Source organism: Balaenoptera physalus, assembly GCF_965194825.1.
Source record: "Balaenoptera physalus genome assembly, chromosome: 5".
Taxonomy (NCBI): domain Eukaryota; kingdom Metazoa; phylum Chordata; class Mammalia; order Artiodactyla; family Balaenopteridae; genus Balaenoptera; species Balaenoptera physalus.
In genome coordinates this window covers 48672988-48688171 of record NC_138884.1, presented here as the reverse complement: position 1 = coordinate 48688171, position 15184 = coordinate 48672988, and the positions used below count along the sequence as shown (strand labels likewise).

Below are 15184 nucleotides of genomic sequence, written 5' to 3'. Positions count from 1 at the left end.
TTCTAAGGTCTATGAGGTGATGGGTTTAGCCCAGTCTTGAAGTTAATGAAAAAGGGTCGGGAAGCAAGAAGGGAACTTTACTTTTATCTCAAGTGAATAATAAAAGTGGCAAAAGATAAACAAAAACCCCTCAAGCTCAAGCTCAAGTTGCCACCCTTAAAAGACCAGTGCGTCGGAAATGAAGGTTATCAAAGCGGAATAATCCCTCTGGCTTTTGGTGCTTGGATGCAAATGAGTGCTTTTGGCACTCATAGCCAAACTCCGTCCATGGGTGGTGCCACTGGAATTTTATTCCTTTATTATAGCTGTTTATTTCTATTTTCTGCGAATTAAGTTTGGACTTAATGATCTCATCCAAATTACTCTAGTCACCACCCCTCAGTGGTGTGTTACTTTAATATCTTGAAATCTCTAAATTGTGCAAGGGTCCTCCTCCCCGTCTACACAGCTCAACCCTGCTGGAAATTTAAAGATCTCCAGGGATGGAAGAAATTGAGAGGGAATAAGGCAAACCGCCCTCCAACTCAAACCCTAGACATCCCATCACCACAGCGCAGAAGCCGGAACATGTCCATCTCCCGAAACAACCCTGGACTTGAGAGCAGGGGTAAGAGTTTCGGAGACGGTTTTCAAAATCTTACAGTGGATCGGGGGTGTAACCAGGTACTTCTGTATCTAAAGACTCCACCTCAATTTTGGTGATTCTGCCCCCGTAAAACTCAAAACGAATAATAATCACAGGGGAGAAAAGTTTAAAAAGTTCACTGCTCTCAGGTCGAAACATCACACGAGAAATAAATATTCCCAATAAGCTGATTCCGTTCCCTGCGAATTGAGTAAACCTATAAATGATAACATCGTGTGGGGGGGGGGCGGGGGGGGACCCAGGACTAAAAAGAAAATGAAGGAGAAGGAACAGCGAAGGAGAGCGGGAGGTGGCAAAGACGGAAAAGGACGATGCTTCGGCCTACAAGAGGATTAAGGACATCTATAAGGCTTAAGGAGCAACAAATTAATTTACACAATCCTGGGAGAGCCCAGATGGCCTTTAATTAATCCCTTCAAAAGAAGGAGCCAGGCCAGGGCTACGCCGGCTGCCTGCTCCATTAGCTCCATTTTACAAGAGACCAGACTCTGTTCGAGGTGAGGCGTCGCGAGCTAGTGGGGGGAAGGGGGGTAGGGTGACGCGAGCGAGCAGGCGAGGGGGAGGCGAGGGAAGAATATGAACTGCTTTTCCATAAAAGGGTTGGGTTTCCATTATTCTTCTCTTTAAAAAGTAATACCCTCTTCATCTCTGCTCCCCCCTCCCCTTTCCCGTTTTATTTAACACAATTAATTGAGGCGTCCACTGGCCCAGCGGCCGAACCTCACCACTCGCCAGGCCCCGCCTCCGGGCCCCACCCACAGGAGGGATGGAAGTGGGAGGGGGCGGGAACCAGGCGGGCGCGGCCCAACGGCTCGTCCTCCTAAGCCAATCAGAGGGCGCGGCGCTCCCGAGTGGGCGCGACCCGGAGGCGACGCGAGGCCCAAGGCTGAGTGCTATTGGAGACGGTGGTTACGCCCCCCGGCCTGCACCCCCCCACTCCTCGGCCCCGCCCTTGCTGGCCGCCTCGGAGTGACGTCCTTCAAAGTTCTCATTTTGGACCCCCATTTCCCCCTCCCTCTCGTCCCCCAGCTAAAGAGGGGTAGGGAGTGATGCAAATGTTTTATTACCTTTGAGAGCTTCATCTGAACTGTCAGGCCCGAAGGGAAAAGGAGAGGAGAGAGAGGCAGTGGAAGAGCCGCGGAGAGGGTCAGCTTGGCCAGAGGACAGGACTTAGAAGAGCGAAGCCTGTAGAGCCGCGAAGAAAATGCGAGAGAGGAGAGGCAAAGGCGGAGAGTGAGAGGAAGAGAGGGCGCTGGTGGGGGGGGTGGGGCCGGGGTCGCCAGGCCCGTTTACAGAAGTGGACAGACGAGTGGAGCTGTAACTGAAGCCGTCAGACTTTTCACTTAGTCTGTTTTTCCGTGTTTTTCTAGCCCTTTTTCTTTTCAACATTGCAACTCTAGTGCCCCGTGGCCCAGAGGGGAAGGCAGGTCGGCGCGCCGAATCCGGGAGCCGCGGGGATTGGTGGCACTGCCCTTTCTGGCGCAGAAGCCTCGGGCAGCGCTGGCGGAGGAAGCCCGCCCAGAGGCCAAACCCTCCCGCGGGCTGGATGCTCTCTCTCCCTGCGCGCTCCGAGCGCCGAGTGCGAATCAACCTCGTGGCCTAAAGAGCAGGGCATCCAAGTAAGATTGGACGAGCTCATCGGGCGGAACCCGGCGTCCTTTGAACCTCCCCAAAGAAAAAGAGCCAGCCCCCACTCTCCCACATCAAAGCGGAGATTCGGTGACTCTTAACTTTGTTACAAGCTCTCTGGGGCCGGCTGGGGTTTTGTTTTGCTTATTTCCAAGAGGGAGAAGATGAGAAGTAGCGCACTTTGAGCGGCGAGGAAAAAGTGAGGAAGAGAGAAGAGCCCGGGATTGAATCCGGGACTCTAAGAGGGAAAAGACAGCCCAAACCACCCGGACCCTCGCTGGTCTCGGCGAGCCACCGCCTCTCGACTGGTGTGTTTGGACATTTCTGCTGCGCAGTTACGAGAGCAACTCTCAGCGGCTGCATTCTTGGCCCAGTTGGCAGGTCGCCTCCTGGTGTGCGGAGCAACTCCTCGCTCGCGCCCTCGGCGCTTCTCGCTCTCCTGAGCCCCTCCGGGGGCACCGGCCGGCGCTCCCGCTGCGTGGCTGCGGGCTCCGGCCTGATCGTGGGATGTTAGCGGTGGGGGCGATGGAGGGCACCCGGCAGAGCGCGTTCCTGCTCAGCAGCCCGCCCCTGGCCGCCCTGCACAGCATGGCAGAAATGAAGACCCCGCTGTACCCCGCCGCGTACCCCCCGCTGCCCGCCGGGCCCCCCTCCTCCTCGTCCTCCTCGTCCTCCTCGTCGTCACCCTCCCCGCCTTTGGGCTCCCACAACCCAGGCAGCCTGAAGCCCCCGGCCGCGGGGGGGCTCTCATCCCTGGGCAGCCCCCCGCAGCAGCTCTCGGCCGCCACCCCACATGGCATCAACGACATCCTGAGCCGGCCCTCCATGCCCGTGGCCTCAGGGGCAGCCCTGCCCTCCGCCTCGCCCTCCGGTTCCTCCTCCTCCTCTTCCTCGTCCACCTCCGCTTCCTCCGCTTCGGCCGCCGCGGCCGCAGCTGCGGCCGCCGCCGCCGCTGCCTCAACCCCAGCGGGGCTGCTGGCCGGCCTGCCCCGTTTCAGCAGCCTGAGCCCGCCGCCGCCGCCGCCCGGGCTCTACTTCAGCCCCAGCGCCGCGGCCGTGGCCGCCGTGGGTCGGTACCCCAAGCCGCTAGCCGAGCTGCCCGGCCGGACGCCTATCTTCTGGCCAGGAGTGATGCAGAGCCCACCCTGGAGGGACGCACGCCTGGCCTGCACTCCTCGTGAGTACAATCGACTGCGCCCAGTTGTGCTTGTTTTGCCCGCTCTCAGGTCATGGCCCCTGGTGTGCATGCGGGTCGGTCCACCCTCTTGCCTGCCGAGTAGTTTGGCAGCACCAGAATCGCACGAGTTAGGTTGGGCCAGGGCGTTCAGCGAGGAACTCTCGCTGTCCTGAGCTCCATGGTTGCGTCCAAGCGCCCCCCTCTCCCCAAGCCTTGGGCACGCCTCGCGGAACCGGTGTGCATGCGTCTCCACGGAACACAATGTGGTGCGGGGCGTGTCTCATCCGAGGCCCTGGCTGCTCCCGGAACAGCCCGGCCGGAACCGCATACCCCTCCTGGGTTAAAGAGGTGGGGAGGGCAGGAGAGGCTGCTGTGCTCCAGCCCGCACCCCAGCTTTCCAGTGTCCCATGCCGAAGTCCCACTCGACCTTCGCCAGCCTGACTGGCCTCCTCTCTACGAACCGGTGGGGACCGGCAGCGGCGAGCCCTCCACAGCCCTGAGCCGAACGTGTGTGTTTGATGTACGTCTCGGTCCAGGGTGTCCCCACCTCACCTCGTCGTCCTCACCACCCTCCCCCATCGTCCCCCGAGTACGCTCAGCCCAGGTGAGCCCACTGAAGACAGGTCCGCGGCCCGTGGAGGAGGGCAAGCGCCACTTCGGGCCGCTCCCCACCGCTGGGCCCTCGCTTTTCCACCTGCCTCGGCCCCGGACATATTGAGGGGCATCTTGGCTCTCAACATCCTAATATGAGAAAGAACCGGAGGAAGAACGAGGTAACAGGGCAAGGACGGGGGAAAATGCAACATCCCGCAAAGATCTTGCTCGAAACCAACTGAGTTACCCCAGGATCCCCCTAATCTTACAGGTAGTTGGCCAGCGCGCCGCGGAAGCTCCCATACTCCCAGGTGGCATTTAGGGGCCAGTCCCCTGTCCTTTTCTCGCTCTGTTCTTTGCTTTTGACCGAGTCCCCAAAGTTTCTTCTGTCTCCTGATCTCTTTCGTGTGGCTGAGCGGCAGTAACTGAGGGAAGCTGGGGGAGCCAAGCGGAGGCTCCCTTCGAAGCCTCGGGACAGGGGCGGCCGGGGCGGGGGCGGCTGTCGGGGAGACGTTATTGTATTCGTTTGGATGGCCGCGTAGGGACCGCCAACAAAGGCGGCGCCCCCTCCCCCTCGGCCGCAGCGGCGTTCGACTGGGGGCGATTTAGCTCTCTTGTGTTCCAAAAACAAGGCGCTCTTTGTTGCGCGGGCACAGGTTAGGAAAGCGTTCGAGGAACAAAACTAGTCACCCCCATGCAAAGGCCCTGGGACCGAACGAGCCCCAACTAGACTTGGCGGTGAGAGGGGACTTCCCTCCTGCCCCGTACCCACACGCCTCAATTTACTGGGCCTAGAGATTGGGCCTCGGCAAACTTCAGCAGTGCGCTCCCTCTGTTGGACGTCGTTGTTGGGCCGAAGGTTATTTACAGCGGCTCCAAACACACGCGCTTTTAAAAAAACAGGTGGGTGTAAGAAGGCAAAGCGAGAAGCGCAGTGGGACTGCAAGCGCCACGGCCCTTCTCGTGCCGCCGCGGAATACGCTTCCCTTTCCCGCCACAACGTTGTTTCTGGAGTTCGTCTCTTCTCAGCGGAGCCGCTCGTAACTGGTTGTTTTCCCCCTTCCTTTCTTTTTTTAATCTGTTCTCGTAGATCAAGGATCCATTTTGTTGGACAAAGATGGGAAGAGAAAACACACGAGACCCACGTTCTCGGGCCAGCAGATCTTCGCCCTGGAGAAGACTTTCGAACAAACGAAATACTTGGCGGGGCCCGAGAGGGCTCGCTTGGCCTATTCGTTGGGGATGACGGAGAGTCAGGTCAAGGTGAGTGGACCTTGCAAACCTCGAGGGAGAGCTCCCCCATGTACGTCATGCGCGCGGGTGCGCGCACACACACACACACACACACACACACACACATACCCCAAACTAACAAACAGCCGCCCGAGGGTGCAGTCTGAGAAGCATGGGGAGAGATGAGATCAGCGAAGGGGGTGGAGGGGGAGGTTACAAAGGCTCTGGGGTCTCTCGGGCGGGCAAACTGTTGATGAACAAAAGGAATCAAGCCTCCGCCTTTGAAATTAGGTTAATCTAGATAGCAGCATGTGCTGGGGGAACTCGCCATTATTAGAGAATAAAAGCATTACGGAAATATCAGCCCTGAGAATAGACCAGGCCAGTTAGATAGCTTCTATGTATTCTATTTGTAAGGATATTCAACCTTTTGTTTGTCAATTTAGGCTCCACTAGTTATATAATTTCCTAATGTAGATCAGCATTATAGTGCTACTGTGTTAACTTGCAGGTTAAAAAAACCCCAATAAATCCACAAGATCTAACCACTTAGATGGATGCATCTGCTTTTAGCTTACCTGAGGCAGCCACTTTGGAATAGTAATTTTCCAAATGAATTGACAAGATTATTACTGTATTATGAAATATAAGTTTATCAGTAGATGTAAGATGTTTTACTGTTTATGACAACAAATTATAATTAAAATGTCACTTACCTTATAATTGAGTTGTACGGTGTATTTCCAGGGAATCAAATTGGAGAAATCTTTCCCTGAAATATAAAGGGATTGAAACAGCTAGGTACTTTAAATCTAGTGGTTTCCTATATTTCTGGTATTCTCTTTTGTTCCTCTTTTTCATTATATATATGTATGTATATATATATATATATATTTTTTTTGGTGTGTGTGTGTGTTTAAGTCTGTTTCCATTAGTTATACTGTTGCTTTTAAAATTAAGCAGGGATAACGTTAGCCATATCTGCTGGTCAGAGAGTATTTCCCCACAGACAAGCACCATAAAATGCATTTCAGGAGTGATTTTGTATGTGACCATTAGAGTACCATCGCAGTTAAAATTATTTTTGCAGTGGTTGGTACAGAGCCTACCACAGTAATCTGGAGATCTTCATTTGTCACCATAAATATGTCGGCGTGGCTAGAAGTGAATTATTATAGCTGTATAAAGAAACTAAAAATCACTTTCTTAACAATTCTGATTCTCTAGATAAATACATAACGGATGAGAAAATGGATGAGAAGCATAAAGAGAGGATGATTCAATATGTTTGGGAAATTGGTTGCTATTGCTGATGCTTTAGGTTAAAATATATGTATCAAACACGATGTCAGACATCGTGAATAGGTTTAAAATATTTGTATAAAAATGAATGTCTTAGGGAGGGACAATATTAAAGTAATATTTGAAAAGACTAGGCATGCTAATAGTGGGAAGTAATGTAACTGGCAAAGTTTCACTTAAAAAAAATAACTGATGAAAATTCTTACTTTGACTTCGGTTTTATGAAAAACATTAAACCAGAGAGACAGAGAAAGACACACAAACTACTATGATGATTTCAACTTTTAAATATTAAATATTTTCATGCATTTATGTTGGTTATTATTACTGATTTGAGGTTTCTGTTTTAGCAGATTTTTTTAAACTTTACATCATACATTACAAGTGTAAATGGGGAGGGGTGTGTTTACCTACCATATTTGTGTGTATTCAGACCCGAAATAAGTGAAACAGACAAATACCCAAAAGTGAAAAGAACAGAGGTAATTGGGGTAAATGCTGTGGCTTCTCCCACAAATCACACTAAAAAGCCAGTACACTTCAGATTGTTTGAAATACCTTAATCTAAGAAAGTTGAAAACGAATAGAATCGCAGTCATTATGAGGCAACTTTACGAAAGGGAAAAGTTTTCTACTTCAATCGAGAAAGCAGGCAAGCGAACTCTTTTAGGGAAACTCATTTTAAGTTTCCAAGTTTTTTTCTTTTCTGAGAAATCGCTCACTGACAACCTCAATACTCTTGTGTTACCATCGCTATGGCAACGGCAGTCAGTTTGTTGGTGCCTGATACTCGGAGGAAGCTGGGGCAGTGGGGACCGACTTCAATGGCCCAGACTTGGGAGGGCTCTGAGGGAGGGTGTCAAGACGTCAGGGGCCCGCAGGAACGACTGCGGGATGTGGGAGAGAAGGCATTGCCTGGCTCTGCTCCCCTTAAACTCCTTCCGCCCCTGTCTCCCCTCTTCTCCGCTTTCTCGGCCCCCAGGTTTGGTTCCAGAACCGCCGGACCAAGTGGCGGAAGAAGCACGCAGCCGAGATGGCCACGGCCAAGAAGAAGCAGGACTCGGAAACCGAGCGGCTGAAAGGGGCCTCGGAAAACGAGGAGGAGGACGACGACTACAACAAGCCCCTGGACCCCAACTCGGACGACGAGAAAATCACGCAGCTGCTGAAGAAGCACAAGTCCGGCGGCGGCGGCCTCCTGCTGCACGCGTCCGAGAACGAGAGCTCGTCCTGAGCGCCCGCCGCCCGCCCGGCCTCCGGCCCCTCCGCGGCGACCGCGGGGACCGCGCGTCCCGTCTTCCCGCTCCTCGGGGCCCGGAGGACACGGCCCCGCCTGCCGGGGCCCTTTGCTATTTTCTAAGATGTACATATCTATTTTTTTAACCTAGAAGTTGAGCGGGGCGGGGGAGAGAGACTCGGAGGAGGATGAGAAGGCAGAGAAGACCACGAAATACACCGCAAGACTAACGCAACAGACGCCGCAGCTGGGCCACCCTCCCGCCCCGCTCGGTGTCCTGGTCGCGTCCCCCTTCCCGTGCCCCCCCCGCGCCCCCGCCTCTGTCTTGCGGCCGCTGGCCAGGGCGGGGGCGCTGAGAGGGCTTCTGGACCCGTCGACACCCACCGCGCGGGGGACCTCGGAGCCACGCGGGCGGGCGGCCGCCACAGATGGGAAGAGGGATGTTTCTCCCGCACACACTGCTGTGCCGACTAAAGTGGCCTGTTGAAGGCTCTTTGTAAATAAATCGTGAGTCTCACTGACTAGAAGTTACTTTATTGTGGATATTTAAAATGTAAAATGCTTTTTTGAATTTGGTATAAAAAGATGGACCTCCTTCTTCCTGCTACCCTTCCCCTTTTAAGAGCTATTAAAACCACGTTCCCCTTTGCTTAACTGGAGAAGCGTAGTAAAGAATGTTCTCATCCTCCCTCGCCCGCTCCCCTCCCGGGTTTGGATTTGATCAATCCCATTTCCCCTTCATCCCTCTCGCTCTTCCCGGACCACCCCTGGCTCCGCACCCGGCTCCCGCCTCCAGGACTTGAAGTAGAACACTTGGAACCAGGAAGGGCCTCAGGCCTGCCTCTCTGTTTCTCTCCGAAATTGCACAGTCGTTTGTTGCTATTTATTAGTGATTTAAAGAAAAGTGTTGGGGAGGGAGGGGCTACAATAGCTTGTATTTAATTTAACTCCTTTCTGATAAAAATGCGTGTTAAAGTAGATGGTGGGAATTGTTACGACTGCTCTGGGTCAGAAACATAAAAATCCATTTAGTTGCTGTAATTGAATTTGAAGTGTTTTGTATCATAAGAATACTATAGACTATGTAAATTGTTTTCTTTTTTAAGCTAATAACGGTGATATATTAGCATCTTTAACTTTTATTAATTTATATAAGGAATTCGGTTTGTAAAGAGAAGAAAACCCCCTTTGCAAGACCAGTTAAATGTAATGCACTTTCTGTTTCAAAGGATAAATCAAATTAAAAAACAGTTGAAGACGTCTGTTGCCTTGAATGAAAGGGTATAGATCGTTTGATCTCATCAGAGATCTCAAATAAAAGTCAAAACCACAAGCACTTTATATTGGTTTCTTGGGTAAAATAGCTGTTACCTGATTATTATTTTGGAAGAGTGGGGTCACATCTCCTGGTTTGGGAAGATAAATGCAGTCCCACTCATTGGGCTTCTTGGAGAGACTTGTCCAGCAGGCTGCCTCTGGTGTCTGTGTTGTCTAATTTTTTCCTGATGGCTTTTTCCTTTGCTAGGAATTCCCCGGGGGTTTTGGAGGAGACCTCATTTCCATACATCCAAGATAGCTTCTCAATTCAGCCTTAGCTCACTTAGCTGAGAGGAGGCAGCGGAGCCTGCTGTCAGCGCCGCATGGCTGTTGGATGCTAACATTTTCTCCCCAGTAGCCTGTAAGAATACAGAAGTTGGTGGAAAGCTGGGAACCCGGATTTTGCTAAACATTACAATAAAGGATACATTTAAAGAAAGCTGCTTCTAACAGATGTGAAACTCTCTAGGATTAAGGAAGCAATGTCACAGCTTCTGCAGCTGAATTTGCCAAAAAAAAAAAAAAAATTGGGAATTCCAGGGAGAGAGCTGTATCACTGTCTTGGGATCTTTTTGTTTTCAGACACTCAGTTATAGGCTCAGTGAAATATAGTTATCCCCTTAGTGTTTCAGGTTAATGAGCTTGTGTTCAAAGGGAGAAAAATCAATATAATTCAATAGATTCTTCAGGCTAGTGTTAGGTAAAGAAAGTGTGGGTCTGTTTTGTTCCCTTGAAAATAAAAAACAGTGAAAACTGGGAATGAAATTGCCTGTAGGAAATTATTGTAGAAGACATTCCTGATGGCATGGTTTAATGGAAAAAAGGATGCAAATCTGCCTTATTTCTTTTCTCTAGTTTGTGAAGTTCCCAGTAAGTTTTAAACTTCTGAATTTCTGTGTGCTTAGCAAGACTAAGGTGTGTGTCCTACAAAGAGGCAGCTATATCAAAAGAGGCTTTGCTGTGCTGGGGTGATATAATTTAAATCCTAGCTGTAAATAATAAGATCTTTCTTTTCCCTTCCTTCCCTCCCTCCCTCCCTCCCTCCCTCATCTTTTTCTTTATGAAAAGAACCTGGGGGTGGGGCAAGTCTGTTATGTTAAAGCACCACTTTATTATTTGTTATTTTGCAACAACTGAGTCTCTTATCTACTTTATTTACTTATTTTTACCTTTACCATCCCTCTTCTGTCTTGAAAAGCCAACCAACTTTTTATTTATTCCTTCTTCCTAAGAAAGCAAATCCACAAGATAATTAGAAATGCTATTCCTGAAATATAATAATAAAAACTACTACTATACCAGTAGTAGTAGTAATATAGTCATATCACTGATAGAAACTTGGAACATACGATTGACACTTTTTCTCAAGAAGTAAATAGAGTTATAATATTTATCCCGAGTTAGACATGTGGAAAGACACCTCTTTTAGTTCCTTTAGGAAGCATTCTCTCTGAGCTCCTTATGTTTAGAGCATCCGAGAAGTGTGAAAGTTTGTGGCCTGGCCTCCATCCTACAGGCAAATACGCAGAAGGCAGACAGTCTGTGTGCTTGCCAGCCTGAGCACAGAAGTGCTCTGAGTGGTGTGGGCAGTAGCCAGAGGTGGGCTCTGGGGCCATGCTGCACTGGCATTCATTCCTTTATTCCAGGGGACTGCAGCAGTGACTCGAGTTTCCAGTTAATTTACTTCCACCCAGGATTCCAGCTGGCCACCAGTTGCAACTGGCCCTGTAAAACTGGGAGTGAGCGAGAAGTGGGTGGAGGGCACCTTACTTAGGTGTCCTTTACCCTGGTTGGTTTGGTTTAGTTCCATGTATGCACAACAGGAATGTTTTTCCTAAGAGTTAGCACGGTGGAGAAGCTGAGGAAACGCTTTACAGCTCAAGCAAGGGAGAGTAAGAATTCTCTCTCATCATGGCTCAAAAACTTTATGACATTAACCATAAGCATCTGACTGAGCCTGCCAATCAGTCATTACAGCTAAAGGGGGTCACGATTTAAAAACAAAAAGTAAGGGCAAGTGACCTCATACACCACTGCTTTTATTTTAACAATTTCCCCAGTTTCATTAAGATATAATTGACAAATAATATTGTGTAAGTGTAAGGTGTACAACATAATGATTTGATATACATATATATTGCAAAATGATCACCACAATAAATCTAGTTAATATTCATCACCTCACACAGTTACAATTTTTCTTCCTTATGATGAAAACTTTTAAGATCTACTCTCTTACTAACTTTTAAATACACAATACAGTACTGTTAACCATAGTCCCCAGGCCGTACATTACATCCCCAGATGTTTTCTACCTTTTGACCACCTTCACCCATTTCCCGCTGCCCCCCACTTGACCTCTGCTTTTAAAAATGCTTACAGGTAACAAAGTGTCAACACGGAAAACAAAATGAGAAAAACAAGGGTTTTGTGTGTGTGGTGAAAGGAAGGTAAAACTGCTTTTTCGCTTTTGTTTTATAGTGTGTATGTGTCTTCTCCTGTAAGGGGAAAGCCAGTGAGGTTGGGTGAGGGATACAGAGTGGAAGGGAAGGGCCCTGTTTGTGTCTCTCAGATGTCCCAGCAGCATTCACAATTTCAGGCTTCTACACAGTTATTTTCCCAGTCCCCAAATTCCAAGCTCAGTTCTTTGGTTCACATTCAGAGGATTCTGTAACTTAAAGCTCTATACCTTCTTTCCCAGAAGTTGTGGTTTATTGAGTGGCTTCCCAAGCTTGTGAACACTGTAATCCACTTTTCCTTTCTCTACTTGGGAGATGGTGGGAAGAGAAGGAACCAAAAATGTTTCATTCTTCTCTGGAAAGATGTGCACCCCTCACCACTCAGTGTGCAGGCAATTCTGGACTGGAGGCCAGCTCTTCTTGTAAATATGGTATCAGGCAACAGAGTCAGAGGGCACCTTTGAAAACTTTTGGAGCCTAATGTCATGTACATGAGTGTGTTATTAGACCAGCATCAGCTTGGGTTGATCTACACCATCTTGCCCTTTAAGCTGGTCATCAGGGCGCGCGTGCGTGCGCGCGCACACACACACACACACACACACACACACACACAGGAGAAGTGAAATTCCACTTGGTAACTCCTAGCACTGAATAGCTTAAAAAAGACAGTGACTCTTTTGTCAATCATTGACAATAGGATCGTGTAATAACAACAGAGGTAAGCAGCAAATTTCATCTAGAAACTCTATTTTAGGCTAATCTGAGCAGATTTCTGCACTAAATTTCCTCCCTCTTACCACACAGATACATGCAAAACGTATTCTTCTCCCTTCCTCAGTATGACTCTTTAAAAAAAGCCAGCTCCTCACTATATTTCCTTTTTTCACAGGAAAGCGTGTATTTTGTTCTAAAGCATTTAGGCTCCAGCTTCACAGAGAAATATTCTCCCTAATGTAGCCCTTTTAAAGATCTGCAGAAATCACAATAATACAAACCCCACATCTATCAATGTAAAATTTGACTGGCGAGTAGAGTGATGGTGTGAGTTGGATGACAAAAGGGCTGGGATATTTTCCTGAATTTTAGCCTTCAACATTCCATAAATTGGCTTGGGATTGTTCCACAAACTGGAAAGTTTATCTGAGAGCCTCAGTTCACTCTCGGGTCTTCTTCTGTAATCCAACAGATCATTCACCTCAAGAATGAAATGTCTAGATATGCATCATTTATTTTCTGGTCTGGACCAGACATTTCCATGGAATACCACACTTGGAAAAAGGAAAGCATAATGTCTCTTTGGGGTTTAATATCTACTGGAGGCTGGCGAGAGTTCTGAAGTAGAAGCCTCATCCAGGGCTTCTATATTAGTACACTCTGAATAATAAGGGCTAGTTTGGATGAAGATACATTCAAAGGTGAATCCCTTCCTCATTATACGGAAAGAAAGAATTTTTAGTACACAATTTAAATGGGTGCATATTATTTTTGTAGAGGAACCCTACCACCTCCCTAATGTCACTGCCTATGTCTACCTTGGCGAAGCTAAAGGAAATCTTGAGATATAAATATCTTCTATACTTGGTTATTACAAGGGAGACAGAGATATCAGGTTGAGAAAGAAAACCAGCACACCTCTATAATATAGTTTTATTTCTTAAAAAAATTCTGAAGGTGCATACATTCTGAAAAAACTATCAATCGTCAGTATGTTGTTTGGGATCAATCTGCTTGTATAGACCACAGAAAAGCAAGGTTGCTGAAAATCTATTAACCTAGTTATTAGCAGATGGTCTAACCACCTTCGAACAAAGGCAACCAACAAGTTTTCATGCCTCCAATCTGAGCCTCTATGTGGATCCGTGGTTTGCAGTAATTCCTCTAGGCATCATCTGCTGCTTGGACCCTTGTGCTTGATGCTATGGCTCAGCTCTTAAAAAGAATTCTGTAAACTTTTTTTTTATCCTGGATTTTTCTTCTTCCCTCTCTGTGCTCTTCACTTTGGTCTATAAAGATCTGTCTAATTTTCTCCCAAATCCAAATGGCCCCAAGTGAATAAGAGGCTCTGAGAAATCTTTTATCTTTGCCATAACCAGGAGAGCACACAGTGGTTGAGAGCACGACTGTGCAGCCAGATTATCTGGTCTATAGCACTCACTGGTTGTGGTCAAATGACTCCATCTCTCTGTGCCTCAGTCTTTTCATCTGTAAAATGGAGATGATAATTGTACCTATTTCATAGTGTTATTGGGAGAATTAAGTGAATTAACATATATGAAGTTCTTAGAACAGTGCCTGGCCTAGTAAGCTATGGAAGTCTTAGCTATCATCATCATCATCATCATCCTGAAAGGCCCAGTCTCGGGTCACTCCTAGCTCAGGCCCTGCTGTCTTGTACAGGATAACTATTCAACCGAGGAAAGGATTCAAAGTGAAAGTGAAAAGAGAAGTAGGAGCAAGGGATATTTTCTATCCTGTGACACTTAAAGGTCTAATTACCTGTGGTGGTTTTCAAATATTTCCAAAAATTCCTTGATATTCCTTTCTTTGAAAGATGCAGCCTAATGCCCCTCTTCCTGAGTGTGGCTTGTATTTAGTGACTCTCACGAATAGAGTGCAGCAGAAGTGATGGTGTGTGGTTGGGTCATAAAAGGCCCTGCGGCTTCCTCCTTGCTCTTCCTCTTGATCACTCACTCTGGCACAAGTCAGCTGCCATGTTATAAGGACACTCAAGCAGCCCTATGCGGAGGCCCGTTTGGTGAGACGCTGAGGCTTCTGCCAACAATCAGTCCTCATTTACAAGGAATGTCAGTGAACCCTGGAAGCAGATCCTCCAGCCCCACTCAGGCCATCACATGACTGCAGCCCTGGCCAACACGTTGACTGCAACCTTATGAGATGCTCTGAGGCTTAATCACCCATCTAAGCTCTCCAGGATTCCTGACCTGCAACAACTGTGTGAGATAATCAAGGTTTATTGTTCTAAGTCATTACATCTGGGGGTAATTTGTTACATGGCATAGATAACGAATATAGTGTTTAACAGACCTATCTCAGGATAGGTCTGTTTTCTGGATAAAGAAGAGTCTTTTGAAGGTAAAGATCTGGAGGGAGGCATCTTTTATGATTACTTAAACTCACTTGAAAATGACCCCATGTGGTGTGAAAGAAGCACTGGGTAACTTCATTAGGGTCAAAAAACTTGAGCCCTAGTGCTGGTTTCTATTTCTTGCTGATAACTGGATCCCAGAAAAGTCACTTAACTTTGGTAGGCTTCTGTTTCCTCGTCTATAAAATTATCTTAATAATAATTACTGCCTCACAAAGTTACTGTGAAACTCAAAAGGAAAAGGGCTTTAAAAATATAACATAGCACATAAATAAATGTAAGCGGTGATGACTGTATTCTATAATGTGGATGTACAGTTTGGCTAAGTGTGTCATACTGTTGTTGAAGGAATCTCAGCCATGGAGAGAACTTGGATCTGGCTTCACAGGCCAGTATTATTTATTTCACCATAGAACATAGCCACAGACACTCTTCAATCTTTACTCTGGCTGGTTGGATGCCAGGAAACCTTTTCTCTAGC

At 48.0% G+C, this 15184-nt stretch overlaps 1 protein-coding gene and 1 long non-coding RNA gene across 2 annotated transcripts in view; both read left to right on the top strand.

The window, feature by feature from the left end:
- The window catches only part of LOC309661551, a 297158-nt gene that overhangs the window by 79177 nt on the left and 202797 nt on the right, over positions 1-15184 (top strand). The window lies entirely within an intron of this gene.
- On the top strand, positions 1937-7956 carry NKX6-1 (NK6 homeobox 1). The gene is made up of 3 exons (XM_082464071.1): positions 1937-3452; positions 5137-5309; positions 7564-7956. Exons 1-3 carry the CDS (start codon positions 2783-2785, stop codon positions 7813-7815), a joined length of 1095 nt encoding a protein of 364 aa, XP_082320197.1. The 5' UTR covers positions 1937-2782; the 3' UTR covers positions 7816-7956.